Genomic DNA, 20716 nt, shown 5'->3' on the forward strand with positions numbered 1-20716 from the left:
GCAGTAGGACCCCAAGCGGAAGCCATCCTGCTCTCTGTCAATCAAGCTTTCGAGAAATTCTTTGATGCTTTCCAGGATCATTTTAGCTATTATATTTGCAACGGTAGGGTGCACACTGATACTACTCCAATTGTCAGACTGAAAACGGGTGCCATTTTTAACTATCATCCCCTTCTTTCACTCTCCGAGAAAGGCTTCGGATTCCCAAGATTTCTGTACGAGTAGAAGCAGCAGAACTGCAGTAACTGCAGGTGCATCGATAAATAACTCAGCAGGGAGACCGGCTTTACTCCGATTGAGCGTATTGATGGCCGAAATGAATTGCCTTCTGTTTGGAGGAAAAGTCTGCATCCGCATGTTACGGTGACTGGTCATTGCATCCACAAGACGAAGAACCTCATCGGATATGATAGGGTTAAGAAAGAAAAAACCTGAAAATCTATCTGCCGTCGTGGCCTACGCCATCGTTCCATCTGAGGTAGGATCTGCGGCGTCTTCTTTTCCATTGGGAATACCGACCTTTTTATGCGCCATAAGGATAAGATGTCGTCTGCTCTCGACCCGGCTGTAAATCAGAAACGATTTTCATTGCCCCTGAGATCAAGTTCCGACCACGATCAAGGATGTTCGGTTTGTCTGAAAGAAATAGGATAATACATTGGGTTCGATTGTGGTAGTTTCACTACCTTTCAAACAAATGAATTGCATCTTTCATACGACGGAGAACTATACAGTTAGACAGGAAGACAGACAGGCGTTGAAGTGGCTTTAATAATATGTTGTCTTACAACGTGTCCTTAAAAACTGAAAGCCAAATCTCCTCTTGACTCTCAAGGCGGGTATTTTCTCTGTACTTAGACTTATGGATGCCGAAGCAGGGAGAGAACCCGATAGGCCACATCTATTGTCAGTTTAACCCAAAGGACGAATTGACCAATCTCAATCAATTTTTTAAAATGACGGAAGTTTGAAAATCGAAAAACTTTTGTCTCGTCTCGTTGCCAATCAGCGTATTAGTGAATAAGTAGGTGTTGACGAATACTTCGGTGCAGCTACATTTAGATTGTTGTTGCAACAAAATACGGCTTCTTGTTTTGTTTATTTCCATTTTATTTGTATGCACTAGACAAAAATGTACATTGTATATAGTGACAATAAAAGAAAATAATTGTTCAAATCTATCTTTCAAAAACAGTTGCCTTGATTAGATATTTTCAAACTGTTCACCCGTATGTACAATGAACCTTCAAAAACACAAACAAACACCACATAAATCTATAATAGTTCAAAATAGCTAATCCAGTCTAACTTCACTTCAGATAATCTTCGAAGAGATCAACTTCTCCAATATACTTTGTATCATAATGTACTTGCACATTTCTTAGTTCCAATCTGAATCAACATCCGCACTTTTTTCTATTATCATGTTCTTACTGCAAATTATCCTGCGTTCCTCAAAAAAAAACTTTAGTACCGGACGACTTGCACAGTGCTCGACGACCTGTGGATGATGCAGATGTCCTGTCAACACTTGAACGTTGCTTCCGTCTTCTTCACGAGCCAAACCGTCAGGCGGATCCACTGGGATCAGCCACGCCAAGTAGTGCTTCATCACTTCGCTTAACCGTAACCACGTATCTAGCACGATTCCTGAAACGCAGCATCTTTGATAAAATCAAACATCGACAAACTAGACTGGATCATAATTTATTCGATGTAATCTGGCCGGCCATGAAAAAATCAAGTAAAGAAAGGAGAATAGACGAGGATCTAAATGCAGGTGTGGTTGCTCCTGATTTTGATGTCTACGTCGTATTCCAAGAATTTCTCGTGCCACTTATAAAGGATATACATTGCATGCCACAAAGCCAAGACTTCAAACCACATCCAGGAATATTTTACTTTCCTGTTATAGACGGAAAGATTGATAGTAGTATACGACTCAGCGTTGACGAATCACGAAAGTATATAGTGGACGGGTTCGTTGAATGCTCCAGGAACCTCGATGATTTTGAACTACCACTGAACTTGAATATCGGACAAATCGAACAAGCGGAACGTGTAATCCTCGAAAAGATACTAAGTTCGGATTTTGCAGATGCCATCAGTGAAGAAGAACCCGGTACTTACTACACCATGAACGAAGTCCTCGAGAATCCTTCGGAAATCCGAACTGTCCTTGCTACTTCCAAACTTCTTATTGCACTTCTGGATACTTCAGACCCAAAACAAGAGGCTGAGTCTCTCGCCATAAATGGACAATACTGGCCCTATGGACGAGGAGTTTTCCTCAGCAGTGCTGGTGACCTAGCTGCCTGGATCAACGTTCAAGAGCACTTACGGATAATTGTCAGCACCCCATCAGATGCACCAGCAGACGTTGGCTACGCATACTCTAAAGTTGGACGAGCTATGATGTATCTCGAAAGCAAATTACATTTCCGAGAAAGCTACTTGCTAGGCTATCTTTCCTCGAGGCCGTCTTATCTAGGGACTGCTCTTAAAATTTCCCTGACTATGGATCTCCCGAATCTTGTGAAGGAACTTGATAATCTCCGGCACCTATGTGTTGTCCGTGGTTTGAACATTATCCCGAATCAGAAAGATGGCATAGTCCGTGTAGTAAATATGCAAAGTCTTGGCGTGACAGAGTGGCGACTGTTTCAAGATTATTGTACGGCCGTCACCAATATCCTGCAACTGGAAAAGGACATGGCTTTGACAAACTCAAAGCAAATAGCAGCAATGCTTGTGAAAATATTTAGGCGCAAGAAGAACAGCCTCGTAGACAGCTAAGATGGAATCAGGATCGAACTCAATTCTCGCCACAAAACTCACTTTGTAAATATATTAACACAGTAAGGGAATATTGCTCCTTTCTTCTCTAACACACATCTAGTACTCATCTACATATTATTGTATAAAGTCAGCCAAATCGCGTCACCTGTGTAAATAAAAATCATCACAAAACCAACTTTACTCCCCCGACGACATTGCATCAAATATTGGGTTAGTAGTTTCACTCTCTCCTCAATTATAACGACTAATTATAAATTTGTATCTTATTATTTCATAGTTGGAAAATATATGATACTATCAAAAGCGTGGTCTTGTATCTTTAAAATTGTATGTGTATGTATTCTCCAACTTAGCCACAAAAGTGTATCTAACGCAAATCCGTAAAATTTATTTTATTTTGCTTTTTAGAAAATCTTATCTGTTTGCACTTCCAATAAACTGAATTTCGCTCAGAAACAAGACGAATACTACTCCAACATATCGTAGAACATATGCGAATAATGTTTAAGAATAAAATACTTTAATTTACTATTTAATACCTGGTTTGCTATGTGTACCAGTAGACAATCTTTTTTTTTTTCGCAGCAATAATATTTTTATGAATATAACGCAGAAGAGTGTCTCGAATTAATTTTAAAAGGTTGTTCCCACCAAATGTGTTGAATTGACTCCTCCCCGCCTTATTTTCACTAATGAAGCAAATCACTTCTATGGGGCAATCTAACAAAACTTACAAAGATCTTTTTTGAAGAAAAAAACTGTGTGATAGAAGGGTAGGTAGATAGGTGGGCGTTCCAAGGAGCCCAATTAGCGCCATAGTGCGCCGTTTTGATGCCACAAACTCCTAAGACCGTGACTGCTGTTATGAGAGCAGAGAGGCAGAGTTTAGCCGGTTCGGATCTTCAGAGCCAGTCCGTAGCATTCACGAAGGAAAGCAGCTCTCCCACCCTTCAACTAGAAATCTCACGGAGGTCCCCAAAGAATGGTTTACCCAGTGTCCGCAGCCTGACTCTAGCTAGAGCTGGGGAATCACAAAGAAAGTGCATGAGGGTTTCCCTTCCTTCTCCGCAGCTTCGGCAATGCGAATTGTAGGGTATACCGAGCTTGGCGGCATGGTCCCCTATGGGCCAGTTCCCCATGTAGACCGCCGTAATCTTGAATGCATTTGCACGCGTCTGTCACAGGAGCTCTCGTGATCGGGCTATGTTACAAGCGGGCCAAATTCTCCTTGACTTGGCACCCCTCGTAAGCCTTCGCCATCTAAGGCCCGTAGCTGCTAGGTAGTGCAAGTAGAATCCACCCCTGACAGCTGCCAGCAAAACACCGACTGTATTCACCGAAGGGCCGACCATGCCAACCGTGCCGACTCCACAGGCCATCTTTGATCCATCGGTAAAGAATACCGAGTCATCACTTGCAACACGCCGCCGGTCTTCCATTTTGCCCTGGTTGGAAAGTCCACAGCAAAGTTTCTCGTGAAGTTCAACTTGCGTGTGACATAATCCGTGGGAAATGCCCAAATTTCCCGAAGTACTTCATCTAGGAAGTTACTGTGGCCATAGGACTCCACTCCCCAGCATCCGGACTCACGTAATCTGATGGCACTGGACGCTGCAACGTATTTAATGTGGAGGTCTAAGGAGAGGAGATGCAAGAGTACATTGAGAGCATCTACTGGGCAGCACCGCAAAGCCCCAGTAGCACCTGCACACGCGGTTTTTTGAATCCTACTAAGCTTCATCCTATTGTATTTTTTGCTGAAAGTCTGCCTCCATACAATAGAGCAGTACGTTAGGATCGGACGCACTACAACGTTGTACATCCAGAGAACCATCCTCGACCGGAGACCCCATGTCTTTGCAAAGGTTCCCTTGCAGGCATAGAAGGCTGAACAGGCCTTCTTAACTCTCAGTTGTATGTTCAATCTCCAATTTAGCTTTGGGTCAAGGATTACACTCAAATACTTTACATTAGAGGAAAGAACCAATCTTTGTTCATTCAGCCGTGTTAGGTGGCATTCAGATATCCTTGTCCTAGTGCTGAATAGCATCAGTTCTGTTTTGGTTGGGTTTATGCCAAGTCCACATCTTGCGGCCCATAGGCACAACGATCCTTCCATGATGTCGCTCATAATGGACGGAAACATGCCTGACACTAATATCACCAAGTCGTCGACAAACGCCACCACATTCACCCCGCTACTGTCCAAGGTTCGAAAAATTTCGTTCATTACTATTAACTAGAGCACCGGAGAGATGACGCCACCCTGGAGCGTGCCTCTCAAGTGGTTGCCTCCCAGATGCGACTGGTTTATCCTGGTACTTAGCATGGATATAATCCAATGCGTAAGATATCCCTCCAATCCAATACTGGTCAAGTTTTCTTCGATGACGTTGTTACTAATGTTGTTGAAAGCTCCCTCTGTATCCAAGAAGGTAGCTAGGGTATACTGCTTGAACTGCAACGACCGCTCAACCGTGCCAATTACCTCGTAGAGGGCGGTTTCTTTGGATTTTCCTTTGAGGTAGGCATGCTAGGACTTAGAGAAAGGCGTTGTCTTCATAATCGTCCTTAAGTGGATGTCCACGCCGCGCTTTAGGATCTTCAGCACGAAACAGGTCAGGCTGATTGGTCGAAAGTCCTTCGCGAACTCATGACCGAGCCTGCCGGCTTTCGGTATGAAAACCACTCGTGCGCGTCTTCAGGACTGTGGTACGTATCCTAAAGAGATGCAGCAAGCTATGGCTCAACCCTTTCCTGCTGCTTCTGTAGCATAAATGGCATTATGCCACCTGTTCCTGGAGATTTATATGCGGAGAAGCTGTTTATAGTCCAGCCGATCTTATCCTCGGTAATTACCGATCTGATAGTCTCACACAGCAGGGATGGCCGCAAACCCTCCAAGCAAGGTTCTGATTCACAGTCCTCCTAGCTAGCGGGAAAGTGCGTTTGAACCAGCAGCTCCTAGGTTTCACTAGAAGATTACGTCCAGGAGCCTTCCGACTTTGTAAGGAAGGATGGACTCTTATGTTCCTTGGACGTCAAAAGAGAACTCCGGGAAAAATTAAAAAGGTTAAAAAAGGATAATCCAACCTAGACTGGTAGAGATCATAACCCCAATAACCCCAATAATCATTCTTCCCAAGGAAGTAATTGCCCGAGTTTATTAAGAATACGCGTAATTTAGACCACAATGTCTGTAAAGTATATGGTGGGAACCATTGGCGTCCTTTACAATAGGTCACAGAAGGTAGAAATAAGTCTCAGGTAAAAGTCAAAACCTCCTGCCCCAAAAATACCACCAGCAACACCAATGCCTAACCGCACTGCCATAGGTTCTTTAGGGGCCGAACGAATACCTCAAAGGAACAAAAAATTTTGACCATTTCGAGAACCGAGAGTCAAAGTATGGAAGATGGAAAGCAAGGACCTTAAATGCAAGCACGAATCAAAGTCGTAATAATAAAAAAATCAAAACTGTACCCGACTTGAAATACCCAGGCGGAAACAGGTTCGAAAAATCCATATATAGAGGAGCTGATGTTTGAATTGAAATGATCCATTGTGAGGAAAGCTAACTCACTTGTAGAAAAGGCTATAGTACTGTGCTCTCGAGTCCTTAGGTATGACATACGCCAATGATGAAAACTCAACACTTGGAAAAATAACAACAACGGTTTTATTTAAGGGAAAAGCATTTAACAAGTTTAACGAATTGTAGGTTAGGTGTTAACCGGATGGCTGCCTCAGTTCCACTGATCGTTACGTGCAACACTGCCAACGATCTCGTGCCCTTGATGGTGAGCGCGGCAACGTCCGGTCAGCACAGTATTCCCTCCCGAGTGACATTTCAATATTGGGTGTCACGGTGAACGATTACTGCTGTTCTTGTTAAACTAGACGTGTTTCCTACTTGACGGATACGTCCTTGTGCCGACGTGGGGGGAATTTAAAGGGCTATGTTGCCTAGCCGTCATTACTGAAGCACGCGTGCTTGCATAGGCAATACGCTGCGCCGATGGTATCACGCGACTCGTTGACGTAGTTCGAGTAGATCATCCCAAGGTAAAGTAAGGTGGACATCCAAGGACTGCTTGGAAAACATTCTCCAATGACGGTTGCAGGTCGGCTTTCGCTTCCGCGAACGCTGGCTTGAGTCTCGCAATAGACACGTTCCATCGGTGTCCGCTCACGTCGACTTCATAAAGGATGTCCGACAGACGCTAAATGGCTTGATGTAGTCCAGAGTAGGGCGGCGAAAAAGGGTTCCGCGCGGCATCCACATGCAGAAAGATATGAGTGAATGTACTTTTTTATTCACGAAGGTTCTCTGTCGATTTCATTGAGTTGTCGGTACTGGGCGGACTTCACGCATAACGTTGGCCAGATTGGTAAGGAACTCGTCGGGCCCGTTTGTGCATTGCTGGGAACGAGGAATTCTCCTGGGAGCAACAGGGTAGTTCCGTAGAGCATCTCCGCGCACAAAGCGTCCCTCCTTGCAGCTAGTACGAAGTCCCAATAGAACTGTGGGCACTATGTCCAGCCAAGCAGGGTTTTGCTCGAGGCATACAATTGCGGCCTTAAATATGCGATGCAAATGTTCGATAATTTCGTTTGACGCGGGGTGATAAGGCAACGTCCTGGTCCTAGAGTATCCGATGAAGTTGGCTAGCGACTTGAACAAGACCGACTTGAATTCAGTACCCTTTTCCGTTGTAATCATACGAGGCGTTCGGTAGCAACCCAGTTGTTGTAGAAGGCCTTTGCCACGGATTCTGCAGTGTGGTCAGCCATTGGAGTCGCCTCAGACCACCAGGAGAATCGGTCGATTACATTCAAGCAACATCTGAAACCTTGTGAAACAGTCAAGGGACCTACGATGTTTAGATGGACGGGTTCAAAACGCTCATCAGCTACCGGAAACCATTTGGTGGACGTTCCTTTTCATTCCAGTCCACATTTCGAATATTTTATTTATTTATTAATAACCATGCCGGGACGTAGGGGCGCAAACATCCAAGAGACACATCGCAGACAATCTCCTTGTCTGAACTGCAGCGTTTGCGTATCTGTTCCAGGGATGTGATGTTGGCACGAAGTAGGTTCTCCGGGAGGGTAGCTTCGTGACCAGGGGTTGCTCATGGGACAGCTCATCTTCGCTGATGAAAGCAGGCATTGCGATAGTGTCGATACGATGCTACTTCGTTGCTTGAGCCAGGAATAAAACGAAAATCCGTTGTAAACTAAGATATGTAGCTGAGCGAAGCTTTGTTATTTGACGGAGCAAACGCGTATATCAGCGACTTATGGTCTATTAATACAAAGAACTCGGAACCTTCTAGATAGTGACGGAAGTGACAGACGCTGTGGTAATGGCAAACAGGTCGCGGTCGTACGCGCTGTATTTCATTTCCGGAGCGGAGAGTTTCTTTTGATAAAAAGCTAACGGAACCTACTGTTTATTTTGTTGTTGCCCCAGGGCTGCGCCTCAAGAGGGCGTTGGTCTAGAAATGCACGTCGTCGGCTAGGCCGTTTCTGCATCCTTCGAAGGCATCATCGGCGATGGCGGTCGTGCCTCGCTTCTTGGTCCTTACGCAGTAATTGTTGAACGATTCTTGCAGCGTAACGGCGTTGCGGACGAAACGTCGGTAAAAGTTAATGATCCCCAGGAATCGTGGGAGCTCCCTGATGGTGGCCGATTTCTTGAATTTTCAGATTGCATCTACCAAAGATGTAGGTGGCGAGGAATCTTTTCGCTAATAACATACCCGAAATACTCCAGCTCGTTCACACGGAAAATGCATTTGGAAAACCTTGATAACGATGCCAAACGTCTTGAGATGGTCGAAAATCAGGCGCAAGTGCTCCATATGGTCTTGGTTCGACTCTGATGCAACCAATAAGTCGTCCATATAGCAAAAGCAGCAGTCCAGTCCTCGCCATAAAACGTTGAAAGGTTTACGCGACGTTACGGAGACCGAAAGTCATCGCCGTAAACTGAAAGAGACCGAAAGGTGTAGTGACCGCTGTTTTGGGGATATCGCTTTCGGCGACGGGTATTTGATGGAAGGCCTTCAAGAAATCAATTTTGGAAAACACACGTTTGACAACAAGGTTCATGGTGACATCCTCGATGTCCGCAGTGGTAGCAGCGTTGAGGCGTCGGTAATCTCCGCACGGGCGTCAGGAACCTTCTTTCTTTGGCACGAAGAGTATGGGACTTTCCCAGGGACTTTTGGAAGGTTGGCAGTAACCTTTATTATCATGAACTGGAACTCCTCTTTCGAAACTTTCAACTTTTCAGGGTTAAGCACTGAGGAAGGGAACAACTGGCTCCCGAAATATCGATAACTACAAATTAAAAACAAAAAAACAATCTTTTTCGTTTCACTGATCAAGGAGTTGTTGGAAAGAAAACATGAGATCATGTCTCTCAGAGAGTGTGGGAAGCCCGGCCAATACCTCAATAGGTTTTAATTGCCCGTTAGAAAGAGCCAAAGAGTAAACCGTTTTTAAAATGGTTTTACTTTAGATAAAACTAAGTCTTTTCTATAACTTAAAGTAACTACAAGTACAACCATTACATGCAATGTTTCTCAAGAAAAATTGTATCTTTACAAAAGCATCCTTTCTTTCCAATATATTCTTGCCTGTGAACCATGGCACTCCTCAACGTGCTTTCAAAAAGATTGTTTCAAATTTTACAAAAACAGCTTGAGTCGTATCGCAAATTGTCAAAATGAGGTACTTTTTCAGCAGACCGCTCCTCAATGATGAAATATACGCACCCAAATGCCACGTTGATGTTTTCTTTAAATTTAAGTCCAACTCTCTAACTATTTTTAAACCAGGACCCTTGTTTCCTTTAGCTTTACTACAGCCAACCAATTCAAAAATTGGGCAGTTACTGTAGTACACTTTAACGTCTAATATGTCGAAAACCGTACGTTATGAAAGAAAAAACAATAACCCTTTATGGTTGGTTTTGATCAAGAAAGCGCCTTCTCACCACTCTGTTTTGTTCTTGTTATAGACACCGTCACACGGGACATTCAACGTCTCAGTTCAATGCTATCAGCCAATAGAGAACTGTGTTGTGAAATTGCTTCACGCATTAGCGCAACTGGTGTTCTTTGTGATCGACGTATAAACGAACGTCTCAAATCTAAAATTTACCTGTCGCTTTCTATGGTTCTAAGCACTGGCCGACTGTAAAAAACAATGAGCAGCGCCTTTTGGTAATGGAGACAACGTGTACTATTCATTACGCAATAAAAATCTTTAAAGAAAGTGGCTCCGTTTCTTGCAAAACAGATGGTGATCGAACTGTGAAAATCTAGTCGGAGCAAACAAAACCATAGATTTAGCGAAACATGAGAAACAACTCCAAGACAACTACAGTATCTATTGCAAAGAATTCTGGCACAAAAGTATTATCACAGATCTTCCTAAAACCGTTCATAATTTTCTTCATACAGAAGGATTAACAGTTGGGTTTGTAGTCTTAACACACAGATGACAGTACTAGTGTGAAATCCATATGACACGTATACAAATTTGACAGCTGTCAGACTATTAATTAGTGTCATTGAGCATTTTGAGTTAGGCACCTTTTGTGAGTTTGAAGTAAAACGGCTAAAAAGAAATTTTGTATGTTAATAAAACATTGCTTTTTGACGAAAAAAAATACTGTTGAAGCCAAGGCTTGGCTTGATAAACATTATCCGGACTTCGCACCAGAAAAATCAACAGTTGAGAAGTGGTTTACTAAGTTTAAACGAGGTATATACTCAAGAGGCCGTTAATAAAACGGAAGGGCCGTTATGTGTTATGACGAGTCTAAACTCAAAATTGTTGGTTTGGATGGCCTGCAGTTAGTGTGAAGAAAGGTGGTTACTACCTTAGAAGTTTGTAATATTAAGCCAACAGTTAAACACAGCGGTTGCACCATAAAGATGTTGGGTGCTATGGCGTCTAAAGAAACAGAATTACTGGGTATAAACCAAAAAAACGCCACTAAAATAGATGACTTTAATATACCAAGCTAGTACATATCAGCTATGGTTGCTATATTGGGCTTGTCATCTAATGTAATATTAGATCACTACATTGATCCAAAACACACAACCAGGGTCGTTCAGGAATGAGTCCTCTATAATGTCAAAAGGACTCATGCTCACTCAGGACGGAGCCCGGATTTAAATCTAATAGAACACTTGTAGACACACGTCGAAAACGATTTCCGCAAAAAGGTGGTAATGGGCAAAAGGGACTTGAAATATCACATAAAAGATATTTGGAGCATAGCATTTATGTGAAGTTTCTATGATCGCCACACAAGATATTAATTAATTAAAAAATATTGTTAGAATAAATTTGTTCTCTCTCAAAAAGGAGCAAAATGCGGATAGCGGTCTAATACAGTGGCTGAGCAAGAGCAAGAGGAAAGAGCAGAAAAAACAAGTTGCCAGGATTTAGTGTCAGTTTGAAAAAATCTTTAAGCTGGCATTGGAGGCTAAACAGGATCTATTAGGACAAATCTTCAGAAGAAGAAATTTTGTCTGACCTCCACCCTTGGACACTGATGAACTCCTAACTGACCTCCCAATAATTCCAATAATTTTTAGGAGCGTTTGGATTATTTACAATTCCAGAAGACAAAGTACGAATCAGTGGGAAAGATCTAACAATAAAATAAAGTAAGGAATGTTGCGCTATATTCCGGGTGAAGCTGTCAATATTGTCTACTATTCCATGATAACAAGCCAGTCCACAATAAATCGTAGAATCAATTATGCAATATAGCTGGGAATCCGTAACGAAATTGCTAAGCGAGCAACTGCGTACCAACATTTGTACTTACCATCAACCGGAATTAGCCGCCTATTTTCCATTCTTTCTCGTTTAAAATTGATATTGCGCACTATCTCAGAGCAGATAACAACTTTATAGGTTTAACCCTGCTAAATCAACCTAACTTCCAAAGTATTCTGTTCACAGTTTTTTCACTAAACTAAAACCGATGAATACATGACCTAATAACACACGTTTCAGATTATAGCCATCATTAATAATTGCGAACTGAGATTTTGTCATGGCCTGATGTCGGTGGAGCTCAGTCAGACGATAATTGGTGTAATTCCATCCCCTTTATGCATATATTTTGTTACATGATATTATTTTTGTAGATTAAATTTTCAATTGGAATCATTCGGAACATGCGTTGTTTCATTTAGAATGTGCATCTCAATCTCTGTTCTCTGAGGCAATCGCCCACTCGCAACCCTCGTGCATTCATTTGCTGTGGGAACTAACCCCTCAAAGGGAATTTGATATCATATGGTTGGGTTAAATGACCAGACGTACATAGATCACCTTACCCAATGGCATTAATGTGAAGTTCCTAAAATCTAGTTAGCTTCAGAAAGCTTGGGCCAAAATCGATAGTTTCGAAAAGATGCATCTGTAAAGTGCATAATCGCGTCATAAAAATATTACAGCTGCATTTTACATTCGTCCTTTTTCTTTTCTTTTGTTCCTCCCAGAAACATAAATATAAGAAATCATTCATTACTATTGATGCCAACCATATCAAATTTTCTTCAAACATTTTTCAGATAAGACCAACACAAATTTGAATCAACTAGAAATACCAATTTTTCGAACAGAACAAGGACGATACTTAGCCGAAGGTAAGTGCGAATCAACTGACCCTAATGCATATAACTTCCAATACGAGCTCACCGCAGCACTCGGCGATCCACTTATCAAAGGGCTCACTGAAATTGCCGAGAAACGTCCAACCGAACCGATTCTCTACTTGGCGAACTTTCTCCATAATTTCGCCAAAAACAACGCCCAACCGGTACCAGTACAACAATCCCGCCAGGGAACGTCGCATAGTGTAAGTGGGCTCCTAGGACAACCTACTTCAGGATACTCGAATAATTCAGTTGCACCGAACACCTATAACCAAAGCAATGGTCCAGTGGAAGAGACCACATCAAGTCCTGAGCTAGATGATGCCTCGTCAACTACTGATGATCGTGATGAGCATGGTCAGAGCATGCTGCACTTTGCATGCGCTCGACCCCACAGCCGCAACGCTTTGCTCACCCTTATTGAGGAATCTGAAGTGAATATCACTTACCGTGATGAATTATACCGAACAGCTCGTGACGTCTCACTTCAGGCGAACCAACCTGCAAATGCCAAACAAATTGATCACTATGTCCTCAGCCTTGCAGCTAAAGGTAAGCCTTGAATTTTTTTAGAATGTTCTTGTAATGAAGGTTCAATAAGACTCAATAGCAGGAATACCATCGACGACATCAGAACCTTACTGTTGTAGAAACTGAGCTGGATTCAGGGTGCCTTAATCCCCAAAGCCTAGTTTTTAAGGTTTCGTATAAAACAAAACGCCATGAACGAAAATCACAATTTAGGACTTTAACCCAATAAAACGATCTCTCTTCACCCACTGTACCCCACGAAATTATCGGTAAACATTATCGGTGATGGTCCCATTGTCCTACTGATACGATAAGGATTATTCTTTCTGCCGCTGAGAGCTTTATCCTTCCAAGTTCCTCCTGGATACAGCTTATGTGGTATACTTTATTGCATTTCATGCATCTTTGGATCCGAGCATTTGTGAAATGACCACTTCCATTCGTAATGGTATCCTTAAGAGTAACTCAAGTTGTTCCATCATCGTCATCATCAACGGCGCGACAACCGGTATCCGATCTAGGCCTGCCTTAATAAGGAACTCCAGACATCCCGGTTTTGCGCCGAGGTCCACCAATTCGATATCCCTAAAAGATAACTGGCGTCCTGACCTACGTCATCGTTCCATCTTAGGCAGGGTCTGCCTCGTCTTCTTTTTCTACCATTGATATTGCCCTTATAGACTTTCCGGGAGGGATCATCCTCATCCATACGGATTAAGTGACCTGCCCACCGTAACCTATTGAGCCAGCTTTTATCCACAACCGGGCGTTCATGGTATCGCTCATAGATTTCGTCATTGTGTAGGCTACGGAATCGTCCATCCTCATGTAGGGGGCCAAAAATTCTTCGGAGGATTCTTCTCTCGAAAGCGGCCAAGAGTTCGCAATTTTTCTTGCTAAGAACCCAAGTTTCCGAGGAATACATGAGGACTGGCAAGATCATGGAGAGAGCTTTGACCCTATGGTGAGACGTTTCGAGCGGAATAGTCTTTGTAAGCTGAAATAGGCTCTGTTGTTCCATCCCACTAGCATTTTCCGGTTCTTCATACCGGGGCAATCCACCATTACCGAACAAAAGCTATATCAAATGGTGATGAATATCTCCATGGCTGCATATCATTCCAAAGCTGGTTGTTTGGGATAATGCGTGGCCACTTTCCTTTGCGCGATCATCAGAGCAGCAGTTTTTACCAACCCTGATTACGCATCGTTCAATATTACGGTCCCCCGTACATCGTCCAACCACCACATCTCCTCAATCAAAATATCAATGAGTATCGCCCTCTCACCCTCGAATTTTGTTTAATTTGAGCTATTCGAACTCTCCTAACAACTCTTGGCGCACGAAAACGATATGCTGCCGATAGTTCCCCTCCACCTTTCTATTAAGACTGTTAATCCAAAATGGTACTGCGGTGCTGCACATAGAAAAATGAATGTAACACCCGCACTACCAGTGACATCTTGAGTGATTTAGTTTCCCCGATGTTAAGCATCATGCCATGCATGCCTTTCCATACCATTTCCCTCCATATGTCCTTCTTCTTGGTCATTTCATCAAACTGTACAGCACAGTAGTTTCATGTCTCACTTATGCCGCTATGACCTTCTTTCCTACCTGACACCAAAGTCCTTTGGTCCCTTGTGTTCTAGCACTCCAGGAAAATTCTGCCTTTCTGCTTTCTCCTGATTCTTGTGACATTTTGATCCGCTGGGTATCCCTGGTCATTCCGCAGGATTTATTTTCTTGATTTATTTAATCAAAGACAATACACAGAAAGCAAATTCCTTGTTACATATTGTCCTCAAAAGGAGGACCAGTTAAGTGGTTTAATTTACGTTAAAAACGTAAAAGCTGTAGGACATTGCAGAACCAGCATATTCTCAACATCGGGAAGTAAAAGTAAATGACGAACTCCGCGAAAGAAAGAAATGGCCTCTCTACGTGTACTACGAGAGGCTATGTGGAAAATAGTATCAGATTTTGCAGAGCTTTCCATCAGGCAATTACACAGTTTGGAAAAGGTACGCATATCAAGGAAGAGCGACGTTACTGCTGGGCAGGCAGATTCACGGTGCGGAACCGTGACAGATAGTCCACACGGGTAAGGCTCTTTTTGAAAAGGAGGGTCCACGTGAATTTACGCTGTACAGTGCGGCAGTCACAGTTGCGGAAAGGATACCACACTGAAAGAGTGACGTTACTGCTGGGCAGGCAGATTCACGGTGCGGAACCGTGACGGATAGTCCACACGGGTAAGGCTCTTTTTGAAAAGGAGGGTCCGCGTGAATTTACGTTGAACAGCGCGGCAGTCACGGTTGCGGAAGGGAGACCACACTTTACAGCAATATTCAACGATGTTTCTGACAAGGGAGTTTAAAAGTATTAAGGAGGGCTAGATTAAGGTAAAGTCGGAGGAGGAACGTAAGCTTTTTAGCTTTTCCAAAACCTTTTTGGAATCTCGATTGATCCGGCTCCTTCCTCCCCTCCTCTGGCGTCCCGCAGGGATCTATTCTGGATCCTTTGTTGTCTTTATTTTTTATCAACGACCTTTTCCCCTCCGTACTTGTCCCTGTTTGCTCCTGTTCCTCTTCCACTAATAATGGACATTATGAATTTATAAAACGTTAGTAAGCAGGTCATCGGTCTTGTGCCTGTGGGGTCCTGCAACGTGTCCTTTTTAAGGATAACGTAATCCTCACAGTGAAGGAGTATGAAAATTCCTTAGTGCGACTAACGATCTAGTTTATACAATGTGCCAACTGACCATGCAGTATGCGCCCCCTCCAGACCAGGCCCCTTTAGTTCGAGTCGAGCTGTTTATAACACGTCGAACTTCCTCTTCGGTGACTTCCCCTAAATTTATGCATATTGCTATGACGGGCGCTTTCGGCGGTAATTCACTTAGAATGCGCTGATTTGCTAACGTTACCAAAATCTTGACTGTCTGGACGCTCTGTTGAAATTCCTTGAGTGATCTGAAAAGGCTCCGGTGGTACCTTGCCTACGTTGCATTCTGAACACGTCCGAACTAACTTCTGTCATACCGTCTCAACCGACTGCATACTACAGGAAGTTTCTGCCTGAAGTTGTCCAGATTTTCAACTACAAATGCCTCACTGGAGATTGCATAGCTCCGGCAAACCCTATCCGTTTATTCCTCATCCATTTGCTGGTGTCGCTATTGTTGATTTGAATCATCCTAGCAATGTTCTCCTTAATGAGTCGCGTGGATGTTCGAGATGAATTTTCCATTCTAGGTTTCTTCAGTCAATAAAACCAATAACACGAATCCTCTGACCGTGCCGCAACTACAGCACAATACACAAATGGCTGTTTTTGGTCATTGGTTTGAAATAGAATTCTCGGAGTTGCTGTGGATGTACAAAGCCTAGGAATGCCTGGTCTATGCGAAGGATCCATTTCCGAGAAGTCTAAACGCGATTATTGGAATTCGTCCTGGATCTTTACGGAAGAGAATGAAAAAGAGTGATCCGGCGGTACTGAAACTGTGTGTCTGCTCCCATCGACTTTTGGTGACCAGATTCCATGATGACCTCATGTTGAAGACGTTCCCTGATGACCGCCGCGACTATCGAAGCATTTGGACGCAAGCGGCAACTATCTCAGTCATCTTTTTTAGTAAATACGCCCAGGAGTTCCGTGAAAGATAGGTTACTGTTACAGTCAAAAATTCAAACTTAGCATAAAGTAAGTTAGAAATTGGTAAATCATTTGATAATTAAACTTCAACATCTCAGAACAAACATCCTCCTCACTGAACTAGCCAACCTTGTTCAGGACAATTTCCATCTATTTTGGCGGTGCAATGGTTTGGTTGGCTGAGCACCAGCATTTTGATCTCATTAGTCCGGGATGATGCTGATGCTGAGGTAAATGCAAGAGATACGATCCTCTTCAAGTTCACCCAACTACTGGCCAATGCTGACGATATCGACATCATGGGAAGAACCACCCGAGACGTACAAACTGCCTTCATCCAGACCGAGCAGGCGGATATTGGCGCGAGATCTTGGGCTGCACATCAATGAAGGCGAGACAAAATATATGGTGGCAACGTCAGCACCGAAGACGAATCAACCAACAACATCAAACCGCACTGGTCAAACACAAAGAAGAATAAGGATAGGAGAATACAACTTTGAGACCGTTGACAATTTCTCCTGTCTAGGGTCGAAAATCACAACCGATAACAGCTACGATGATGAAATCAGCGCACGGTTGTTGTCAGCCAACAGAGCCTATTTCAGATTACAAAGACTGTTCCCCTCGAAACGTCTCACCATAGGGTCAAAGCTCTTACTGTACAAGACTATGATCTTGCCAGTTCTCATGTATTCCTCGGAAACTTGGGTTCTTAGCAAAAAAAATTGCGAACTCTTGGCCGCGTTCGAGAGAAGAATCCTCTGAAGAATTTTTGGCCCCCTACATGAGGATGGACGATTCCGTAGCCTGCACAATGACGAAATCTATGAGCGATACCATGACCGTCCGGTTGTGGATAAAATCCGGCTGAATAGGTTACGGTGGGCGGGTCACTTAATCCGTATGGATGAGGATGATCCCACCCGAAAAGTCTATAAGGACAATATCTATGGTAGGAAAAGAAGACGAGGCAGACCCTGCCTAAGATGGAGCTATGGCGTAGGTCAGGACGCCAGAAAGCTTTTAGGGATATCGAATTGGTGGACCTCGGCGCAAAACCGCGATGTCTGGAGTTCCTTATTAAGGCAGGCCTAAACCGGATACCGGTTGTTGCGCCGTTGATGATGATGATGAGTTCGGGATGTTTGTGTTCGTCTTTGCGTTGCGCTGCTGTAAACTTGTCACATTTAGTATGAAGATAATAAAATTAAAGCACAGTTTTATTGAAAATAAAATCGGGGAAAAAGAACAATAAAGGGGGAAGAGACTGCGCGAATACCCTATACTCCACAAAGGAATGGAAACCAAGTAACTATAAAAGAGAGGTAGCTCTTTCTATCATTTATACCTTTAGACTTTGCACCTATTTCTTGTAAAAAGCGTTATAGAGTAAAGACTTCTTTAAAACCACTATATTATGTATGGTAATCTACTCGTCCGTCCTATTCTATCACTTGAAGTTTTCAATGTCAAAGTATTCTAGAAAGAACATCTGAATTTTGACTCTTAACTTTAATATCCGAACCGCACCCCCTAGCACTAAACAGTTTCATTCTATCCAGGAGACATAAGTGCCTTTGAAAACATGGTTTCCGAAGGATACGACCACATCTTAGATATCACAGATGACCATGGTACGAACATAGTAGATTTCAGTCGAGCACGCGGTCACGATAATTTGGCCGATTTCTTGGAGACAGTTCAACAATTCGAGGTATGCACTCTCGCTTTTCCTAAAGCTGTTTAGATTTCATTTGGAATATCCCGCAGGAAACCAGAGAGGAATTCCATCAACAGATTCGTTTAAATAACATGCAACGAGTGAAAGAACTTGTCTCAGTATCAGACCCTGCTAGGCTGATACGGACCAAAAATTATTATGGTAAGACACAAATAAATGTAGTCGATCCTTAAAAAACCTTTTTGAAACTCATTCATTTTATCACAAATTGATTTAAAATTTTACTTTTTCCGTAATTGACAGGACGAACTGCCCTACACATTGCCGTCCTTAAAGAAAACGAAGCATTGGTTGACTACCTCACTGATCTTTGCCGGAACTCTTTGAAAATTGGTGACAATGTATTTAAGTCGACACATGATCAGGATACATAGCCTAACAAAAATATCCTTTTTCCTAGCTCGAACGGACTGCACTACACTATGCAATGGGAATAAATTCTGTAGAGAAAATCAGTCGAATTTTAATAAGAAAAGGTGCCAAGCGAATAGTAAAAGACTTAAAAGGACGACAGCCAAGCTATTATTTTATGAACAAAGCAGACATCCTGCGACTTCAAGAGGAGGAAGACGAAGACCATGGAATTGAGTAAAATCGTAGAAAACATGTTGATGGTAAGCAATCACATTCAATATACATTAGAGTACGGAATTAGATATCAAGTAATGTCGTAGATTAGAGTGGAATGGAGACACTTTCTACTGTAAAATTGTTATCTTGTTTACATATTTACTGAAAACAAAGTTGTAGTAAGCGCAACTAGGTTAGATATAAATAAAGATAATTTCAAAAAATTATTGAGTTTTCTTGGACATGGCGTTTAGTGGAAGTAGAACTCAATTGTGTTCATATGAATAGGAATATATGTATTAGAGAGACGTTGGTAAAGTCGGCGCATTCCAAAGATGCTGACAGGAAGAAGAAGAAAGCAATGATTCTTTCGGTAAGAGAGGTTTCTCGGTGCCCGGAGACTTTAATAGAATTAGATTACTTTGCAGTTAGTTTTTACAGGTGGGCAGGTTTTTCATCCCCGGCTGGCATTCCTCCCCTATGACCTTGAGCATAGCCTACTTGTCACTCCCCAAAAGTGTCATACACCGAGACAGCAATGCATAGCAGTTCACCAAATTGCAATATTGGTATTGTTTCGGACTCTCCCTGAACTTCATTATAAACAGTACAAAAGCACAGAGGAACACTGGCGTTCTTACAAGGATAATAGACCTTCTGATCAAATACAATAGCCTTATTCGCTGACCATAAAATAAGAGACCTTATTCATTCAAGCACGTGCTGATACCAGCAGAAGAGAAAACCCTCACTCAAGCAACCCAACTGGCGGTTGTCCACAAAACTAAAGTATGTGCGTTTGAGGTGTGGGAGAGGCACTCAGACTCTAGTGGCTATTGTACTCAATTCCCCCGTCTAACGAAATATCTCGAATTCGTTTAAGTATCGCAGGATTTCCATTAGTACCCCTGCAGTGGTAGCACATCAGCACAAAAAATCTGATGTCTGATGCGCCCATTGGCGGGGCACTCACATAGAAAATGCTCTGTGAATGCCGCTCCCTCATTACAGAATGGACACGTATCATCTTGGAGAATTCCTATTCTGAACATTTGCCCAGCTAGTGAATTAGTTCCAGTCAGAATGCCCACAATACTTCTGCAAGTCTTCCTGCTTTCCGACAGATGAAGCTTTGCTGAATGTCCGTTTAGTTCTGACAGGAAAAGCATTAGCCAAATGTTACTGATTCTCCAATTGCTGGTTCCGGTGGGGATATGGGGAAAATTAAACTCTTTTTTGCTAAAACATCCGAGATTTCATTTCCCTCCAAACCATAATTACCAGGTACCCAGAAAAGTTCCACCGTATTAAATCTAGAAACAGAGTTCAATCGATTTCTACACTCCAATGCAGCTTGACTATCGCTACAAATTGCGATACGACTGCCCTTCAACTTAGGATCGCATACACTTCAGCCTGAAAGGCCGTTGTATATTGTCCCAAGGGAAAAGCGCACTTCTCGTTTTATTCGAAAGGTGGACTTCTGCTTCAGAACCCTGTTCTGTTTTTGAGCCATTGGTGTAAAAGACGTCAGTATATCCTGACACACAATTTTTCTGATTCGTCCCAATCTTCTCTTCGTTTCAAGATAACTTCATATCTTCTACCAAACAGATGTATGGGGATCCCGGAATCAGAAGACATTGCGAGAACTGGATTTTTTCCCCCAATAACTCTTCCAATGCTCTGTACCCCTACGTCTGTTGT

The 20716-nt window shown here is 42.8% G+C and overlaps 2 protein-coding genes across 12 annotated transcripts in view; both read left to right on the forward strand.

The window, feature by feature from the left end:
• LOC119651140 overlaps positions 1-3009 on the forward strand; it is a 114034-nt gene extending 111025 nt beyond the window's left edge. For all 11 annotated transcript variants that reach the window (XM_038054618.1, XM_038054543.1, XM_038054592.1 and 8 more), the window contains one exon: positions 1472-3009. In XM_038054618.1, the coding sequence (XP_037910546.1) occupies positions 1472-2796 (1325 nt within the window). In that variant the 3' untranslated portion in view covers positions 2797-3009. The remainder of the gene's footprint in view (positions 1-1471) is intronic.
• On the forward strand, positions 2798-19233 carry LOC119661608. Its single transcript, XM_038071024.1, has 8 exons — positions 2798-2841; positions 2927-3009; positions 12417-12491; positions 12549-13052; positions 18261-18412; positions 18469-18580; positions 18683-18780; positions 18840-19233. Exons 1-8 carry the CDS (start codon positions 2798-2800, stop codon positions 19029-19031), a joined length of 1260 nt encoding a protein of 419 aa, XP_037926952.1. The 3' UTR covers positions 19032-19233.
• Positions 19234-20716: the final 1483 nt, after the last annotated feature.

This window comes from Hermetia illucens, chromosome 1, assembly GCF_905115235.1.
Source record: "Hermetia illucens chromosome 1, iHerIll2.2.curated.20191125, whole genome shotgun sequence".
Taxonomy (NCBI): domain Eukaryota; kingdom Metazoa; phylum Arthropoda; class Insecta; order Diptera; family Stratiomyidae; genus Hermetia; species Hermetia illucens.